General features: G+C 39.2%; 1 protein-coding gene across 1 annotated transcript; it reads left to right on the top strand.

The window, feature by feature from the left end:
• Positions 1–3,154: 3,154 nt before the first annotated feature.
• Positions 3,155–7,115, top strand: prim1 (DNA primase subunit 1). The gene is made up of 13 exons (XM_071476786.1): positions 3,155–3,379; positions 3,806–3,963; positions 4,076–4,182; positions 4,331–4,404; positions 4,491–4,627; positions 4,977–5,035; positions 5,184–5,295; positions 5,397–5,486; positions 5,610–5,742; positions 5,839–5,908; positions 5,977–6,083; positions 6,577–6,675; positions 6,772–7,115. The coding sequence occupies exons 1-13, from the start codon at positions 3,271–3,273 to the stop codon at positions 6,789–6,791; spliced, it is 1,275 nt and encodes a 424-aa protein (XP_071332887.1). The 5' UTR covers positions 3,155–3,270; the 3' UTR covers positions 6,792–7,115.
• Positions 7,116–8,050: the final 935 nt, after the last annotated feature.

Raw genomic sequence — 8,050 nt, 5'->3', positions numbered from 1 at the left:
GGACCTTCATTCAGCTGCAAGAGAGTGGTATCAATCTTTTCATCTTCTTCTCAGAAAGAAAGCAAATAAGCATATTTCCCACAACGTCAAACTATTGCCCAAAAGATTTTTTAACACTGACGGACGTTCCTGATGATAGGACTTTTGATTCAACAACAGCACCATCAAATGCAGTCAGCATTTGGTCACATTTTCAGCTTTGCTCCAGAATGCGTTTGAGAGGTTTTCTACTGGCCTATGTGTTACCAATGTTTTCCTGATGCGAGGCGACAGCACTTTGAGATGGTGGCACACCTCGGTCATCTGAAGATGCACTGACTTTAACATAATCCCCACACTATGACTCCTCCTGTATAGCTAACATGTTGACCTATATTGTTGGAGATTGTGCTCCATGGGCACCTGACGACTGTTTGACCCAGATTTATCATACACAAGGCTGAAAGTTACATTTTCCTCCCGTGCTTCACTTTACCTAACTTGCCCCACTGACATTTAAAATTGTGAGTGTGTGGATGCAAGTGTGTGTGTGCGGGTGTGTAGGTGTCTGCTTGTGTGGATGTTTGCAAGCAATAAGTATCAGTTATATGCTGCTTACATGTCTAAATGCATGATGAGCTACCGGAAAGCTCAAGTACAACACTTCAGAAACGGCCAGAAATGCTTAAGGTTAGGAGCTACTGTATGTAATGTGCATTAATATGCACCACAATAATTAACATACATTGGAAATGTTGGCAGAGAGAGGCAGAGAGTGGGCATTAATCCCAAATCCATTTCAAATCATTTCTAAGGATGGACCCAAAAAAGAAAAACCCATCATATCCCTTATGCCTTGAAGCAAACTCATTTTCATAATTCAAGTATGATGTGGTTGAGAGCTCTTGCTTTATGTAAATCGGGGTATGATTAAAGAATATTACCATAAAAACAAGTGCAATCATGAAGTGGAAATGTATTGGTAATACCTGTCTGTTAATTGCTGTTGAACATGGTACAGTTCAGCATCGGTGAGCCTGCAAAGGAGAAACCTGTTCATTACCATTAATTTAGTGCGCAGGCATTTCATATACAGTAGCATACTAAGCTAACAACTGGGTGATTGCAGTGCTAGAGGGCAGTCCTAACTCTCAGCATCCACCCGTCTGAGAGTTGTGAAAAATTACATGGCTAAAACAGAGTGCATAAGAATGAAGGTGTCTTTGTCAGTCAGTTGTACACAAAAAATATTAATACGCTATCATGTGATTTGATTTAATACATATGATAGCAACAGCAATGTAGGTAAAAAGGTTTATGTGCAAAATGTCCTGACATTAACATTCTCTCAAATTTCCATTGAACTGTGGAATACAGGCAGAAGAGAAAGGAGAATAGAGAAAGGTTCTTATGACAACAATGGACAAGTCAGGAGATGAGACCAAAAGAATAGAATTATAAAGCTAATTAACACTATTTAATGTCCTGTACCACCGTGCAAAGGGTGAGTGTTATTTTATATCAGAAGTACAATAACTGAGAAGAGCTCTTCATGCTGCACAGCTCTCAACCTTTAGTGTGAACAACGCCACTTCAGTGAGATGGAGTTTCAGACTGGCTGCCAAAATATGCAGCAGTAAAGCCGCATTATTATGAAGCAACCAGTGTTGTCACTGGTGGGGTTGGGGGAGCAAGAATGGACAACACCATGCTCCTTTTTGTCTAGAAGGCAAACGGACAGAAAGGGGAATGGCATAAATAGGTACAAAAAGGTCTCCCATGTGTGGCCCCTCTGGGTCCTGCATCTCCAGCTCTGCTCGACTGAAAACCAAGGAAGTGTTTTTTTGTGCTATTGACCTCAGAATTTCACTTTGATGTTGAACGTTTCATAGTGTTACTCTAGCCTCAATAAACAAACTATGAAAGTGTTTTATAACCAGTTATCTGGAACTTCCTGAAACGGAGCTCAGTGTGGCAACCCTGTAAATATTGTCATGAAACTGCACTGCCCTCTAAAGGTGAAGAAACCGAGGTGCAGTGCAATATGAGCCCTGGAAGCAGAACACAATGAACAGGGAGGGTCTAGTGATGTTTTTGTTGGTGTAATAAGCAAAGACAACTTCTCTGATGCAACAAATATCTATAGCAAAGATCTTAGTGTTACTACTACTTATCAGAAAAAATACTATAAGATGTCAGGAACTCTGCATTTACAACATAAAGCTAGAGTCTTGATAGTATCCCCTAAATGTATTGCATTTTAATTTGCTATTTTATTATTGTCATGTAACTTGTATTGTACATGTATTGTAAAGAAAAACTATTAAATGTATTATTATATTTTATCATTCATTACCCATTCCCTTGTCTTTATATTTGATTAAATATCTATTCATGTTAATGTTTCCATATATTTGTTTTTTTCAAGTGCGAGTGCTCTTTTCTAATATGGAAAATACACCATAATTCTTCATAGATGAAACTTTAATAGAGTTTGAGGGGAAAAAAAACCCTCTGCATTCACTTTGCATGGTGGACCGATGTGGCTTAAGTAATAAATTAAAGCTATTAAATGCACATTTTGTGAGAGAGACTTTGAAACTCAACTGTTCTGCACCTCTGTCATCCAAATCATCTGGAGAAGATTATAAAGTCAAAATGAATTCTTCATTTTCAATTCGGTAATGTCAAATGTGATAATGTATTAATGCAACAATGTTGTGATAGTAGCAAAATTCTTTATACATAAATACAGACATTTAAAGTTTACTCCAACGTGTTTAAATTGTTTATTTTTTGTTTATTTTTGTTTTCACTATATTAATTTGTCGTTATTTGTTGTGTTTATTTCATCGGTTGATAAAAAAAAAAATTTACAGCACGGTGATGACTACACGTCCCATGATCCTCTGCTTGCCCGGCAACACTTCCGCTGCTTGATTCTTTGTAGGACGAATATTACAAGGTTGAGTGAAGCTTTGAGTGAAGACGGATCTTATAGCCTAATACTGACATCCACAGCGGATCGGCCATTCAAGTTCAGCTCAGTTGTGATAGTTTTGCTTCATATTTCCTTTCTAGTCGATCTAACGTGAACGAACTTCTGAAAAGATCCTCTTCTTGTAAAGGAAGTTCCCAGTTTGTGACGACATTGTCTGAACCTTGTCTCATTGGTTGTGTCCGCTGCTTAACCGTTTTCCCGCGCTGTGAAACAACGCACGGAACCTGTGGCGGCGGTAATCTAAGCATCTTTTTACACCGGCACCGGAGCCGTCGCTTCATTGTCAGGTGATGCCGTCCTCAGATTACGACTCCGCTTGTTTGCCGGACTTATTGCCGCTGTACTACCGGCGGCTGTTCCCCTTCTCCCAGTACTATCGCTGGCTGAACTATGGAGGAGGTGAGCATCGTTGATTAGCCGGGCCAGGAAACAGAGCAAAAATCTGTGTTCCCAAGCTAAATGACTGGAGGTTTTCAACAAGGTTGTGTGACTTGCGACCTAACTGTGTGCTTTACCTCAGCGGTGTCAACTGTGGATGTTTTGTTTGTGCTGTTGACAACATGTTGCGCTCGGTTGCCAGTTTATTAGGTACACCTAGCTAACACTGACACGACAGCCCTGCAATAGATCCTGCCTTCCCCACGATTTTTGTGTTCAGTTTCTAAAGAAGTACTCTTGATTGTGTATTGCGTTAAAATGGCAGTTGTTTATATTATTTTGTCCACCCAAAGTTGGATCACCAAGTGGGCGAGGTGGGCAGCTGCAGAGGGGCCCTGTGACCTCCGAGGGCCTCTGGTTAATACGTTGTTTCTTCTTCAACCTCAGTGCAGAAGAACTACTTTCAGAACCGGGAGTTCTCCTTCACACTCAAAGATGACATCTACGTCCGCTACCAGTCGTTCAGCACGCAGAACGAGCTGGAGAAGGAAATGCAGAAGATGAACCCTTACAAGATCGACATTGGAGCAATATACAGCCACAGGGTGAGACTGCATCCTCCTATTATTTGCACTCTTGCAGGACTCTGTGCCACCGCAGCTACTCAGCTGTTTGAGCAGGAATATGGAGGAAGTTTCTTCTGTTTGTCGCCCACAGCCGAATCAACACAACACAGTGAAGTCAGGAACCTTCCAGGCGCTGGAGAAGGAGCTGGTGTTTGATATCGATATGACAGATTATGATGATGTCAGAAGCTGTTGCAGGTAAATGCAGTTTATTTTTGCTGACTGTTGAATGTGTCTCCTGTGCGCTGTGACTGTAAACAACCACTCTATTACACATCACTTTGACCTAGTAAATCAGCATATCCTGATAGTCACATCACTGAGAAAACCCAAACTCTAATTTTAGTGCTGCAGACATTTGCTCCAAGTGCTGGACCCTGATGACCATCGCTATTCGTATCCTGGATAGAGCCCTTCGAGGTTTGTTTGTCATTGATTTTGCGTCAGCCATCTGCTCGCGGTTGGCAAAAATTAGCATCAAGCACTTTTTTTATGTGACTTTCCAGATGACTTTGGCTTCCAGCACCTCCTGTGGGTTTATTCTGGCAGAAGAGGAGTACATTGCTGGGTGTGTGATGAAGCTGCCAGGAAGCTCTCTGTAGCTGCTCGCTCTGCTGTCGCAGAATACCTGAGCCTGGTGAAGGTAACAGTATTTCAGTTTTTATTACACGATTAGGACATATTTATTTATTGGCAGCTGGCCTCTGCCTTCATCATTCTGTACGTGACGGTGTGAGTCTCTCAGATAATCCAGACTAGAGCCTGACTTCTGTATTACTGGGCATGAACCAAGAATGAATTTACATTATATTATTAGAGTATTTGTTCATTTTCTTTCCTTCCAACTAGATATGTTTTTGATAGAAATTACTAGTCACTGGATGTAGCTTAAATTTTTAAAACTCAAGTTGAATTCTTCTGGTACTTATCAATTAGTTAATTAATTAGTTATTTTTTGAGATGTGATGTACTACATCATTGCTGACTTACAGGGTGGTGAAGAGACGGTGAAGAAAGTAGTGCTGACGGATCCAATTCATCCTTTTATCAGGTAAGAATCAGATCGTTTTCTTTTTGAAGGTCAGTTTGAAGCTGTTTTGATGTTTGTGTCTAATACCACTGATTGTAATTGAGATCGTTGCCTCTGTTGGATGTTGTGGCTTCAGCTGTTTAAGAGTCTCTACCTGTGATCCCAACAGAGAGTCTTTGACAGTGGTGGAGCACTACTTTCCCCAGTACGCACTACATGAACAGGAGATACTGAGTCGCAAGGAATCTGTAGACAAAGTGCTGGCCCTCGTGCCTGAAGATATCCTTTTCACAGTTTCATATGTATCTCAAGAACACGTGCAGTAGAGCTGGTGGTTAATGAGATAAAAAAAAACAACTTGACCTTAACTCAGCTCTTACATGTTAGAAAAGAGTTACAGCAGGACTTCCAACATGAGAAGAAACCTGAGACTCGTTGGAAACTGGTCAAGGACCATGCAACTAAGAAACAGGTTGGTAATTCTGCTCACGCCCCTTAATGACAGGTGTTTTAAACTTTCTCATTCTTTTTACACATTCCAACAAGAGGTCTTATGACCAGGCCTGGGGCAGTGATACAATCCTTCTTCCTCCAGGCCACTGCCAAAAAGGGCCAGAACTTTGAGAAAGAAATCATGCTGCAGTACTGTTACCCACGACTGGACGTGAACGTCAGTAAAGGTGTGAACCATTTGCTGAAGAGCCCCTTCAGTGTCCACCCCAAAACAGGTGAGCATAGATCTAAAGAGTTTAAATCAAAGCCATGTGCTGAATGCATGACTGTCAGAGTCTCACTGTGACTTCTCTCTTTTTAACTCTGGACAGGACGCATCTCTGTTCCCATGGACCTCAAAGAACTAGACACGTTTGATCCTTTTGCTGTTCCCACAATCAGGTAAGGGATTTTGCCCTGTAGTGTGCACTGTTCGATGATTTAGAGCTGATGTTGTAACTTTTTTATAGTCTGATCTGTGAGGAGCTGGATCGGCCCAGAACAGGAGAAGAGGATTTGGAAGACACGAAGGAGAAGGAAAACGAGACGGATACAGCAGAGAGACGAAAGATCAGAGGTGAAATTCTGAAATCTTGTAGCCTTATTGAATCCCAGAGAAGAGAGAAAATTCCGGTGCATAGAGGAGGTAAACCAGTGAAAACATGTACTATGGGCAATTTAGACAAATGCAGAGAATAAAAATGCACGGTGTTTGTAAATAAAATCAGTGCCAGCTCTATTCTTGTTGTTGGGACCCCTGATAAATAATAACAAAAAAGTGGTGTAAAATCCGATAAAATGTGCTCTGTTCTGAATTGTACATTGCTTTAGATGATGTGTTATTCATCCGTGACAAATGCTATATTGTACACCTACTCCAAAACATGTCGCAAACTCAAACAGGCTAAAGAAGTTAAAAGAAATTTAATTTTTAAAAAAGTCTTGTCAAGTCTACAAGAGCAGTTTAGTTTTATCTCTCACTTCAATCAAAAAATTCTCTCTCAGTAGTTTGATAAATTTCAGTCCAGAGCGACTGAATATTTCAGCTCACTGATTACTTTTCTTCACAGATTACAAAAGAACCAGCCTGGCAAAGTATGTGAAATACTTTGATCAGTTTCTGGATGGAATGGCTCGTACATGGAAGGGAGAACTTCTCAGAAAGAGTGGTACGCTGTAGTTTTGGTAGATTAAATAAAGAGCGACTTTTGAGATTTTTGCACTTTGTACTCTAATCAATTTTCTTTTATCCTTGTTTTCTTTAGATCTCCAGAAAGAATTCTGAACTGGATCAATAATCAGAGAGTTACACGCGTCTGAGGTGGCACTGTTAGTAGCTCACTATCACTAACTGTCATGTATTTGGGGGCATAATGTTGTGGTGAAATTTTGCCATTTTCTTGACCAACAATTGTTTCATCCAAATCTGTTTTATTTTGCTCTTATGGGATCAGTAATAATATGTTCATAAATTAAACATAAGTAAATCCTCTGTTTAGTGTAGGATTTTTCTAATACATTGCCAATTTTATTATGGTTTGTCTATGTGTTGCCCAAATTTTTCTACTGTACAGTCATTTATGAAAATAAATTTGGTATTTCTACTCTTTGGAAATCTTGTATTCCAGTTACTTTTAATACAAAAGCGGTTTTACAGATTTAGTTTTTCAGTCTAGTTATCTGAAGCAAGCAGTTTGAGGTGATAGCAGAGAGCTCCATATTACAACTTGGAAACAAAGTTTTTTAAATTTTGAATTTTGTAGGCTTTCAACTGATGCTTTACAATTATGTACAATTTAGAGCAAAGGTGTCTTATTTAAGTTTTTAAAAATCAGCCTTTATTTTTCATAGATTAAAAACTAAACATAGGATATGGACCCTCTTTTACAATTTATAATGTCTTTTTCAGACATTAGTTTTGTAAATCTCTATTGTTTGTGGGTGTTGTCAGTGCACTTGTATAGTGGCAATTACCACTAGCGTGTTAATCCTGAATGTATTATTTATGGTTTTATTGTACAAATGGTCAACATGGACACCTGTGGCAAAGAAAAGATAGAACATATTGTATTCCCTCTCTTAAAGTGCTTTTATTTTTAATCTCTGCTTGAACTTGAACTAATTTAGTCCCTCTATTATTACAATATTGATCTCCTTAAGTAGTGCAGCGTACACCATCTTCAGTAAAGGTTTGAGGTACTTGAACTTGAGTATTTTCATGTTATGCTTTTAATTATTAAACATAATGAATAACATTTGATTGATTTGGCAAGTACAAATACAAGAAATATGCAGTAGACAAGTTAAAGGTGCCACTGTGATCGAAATGTAAACCAAAATTCACTCACCCTCCAGTATCAAAATCAAACAACATTTGTTTTACTTTGGTAAATAAAACAAAAGTTTCACAAATCTAAAAGTTGCTTTCAAAGATCGTTAAAACTTAACCGGGATGTCAATCGCCCTTTGACAACAATAAGTGGTTAAAAAATAAACAGAATCATGGTCAAAAAGTGTTGAAATGTCCTTTAACTTTCCTCTTAA

The sequence above is a fragment of the Trachinotus anak genome, unplaced genomic scaffold (assembly GCF_046630095.1).
Source record: "Trachinotus anak isolate AG129_WGS33_773 ecotype Australia unplaced genomic scaffold, CSIRO_AGI_Tana_v1 ptg000004l, whole genome shotgun sequence".
NCBI classification, from domain to species: domain Eukaryota; kingdom Metazoa; phylum Chordata; class Actinopteri; order Carangiformes; family Carangidae; genus Trachinotus; species Trachinotus anak.
Note: the sequence above shows the minus strand (reverse complement) of the source record. Positions and strands in the feature narration are given on the sequence as shown.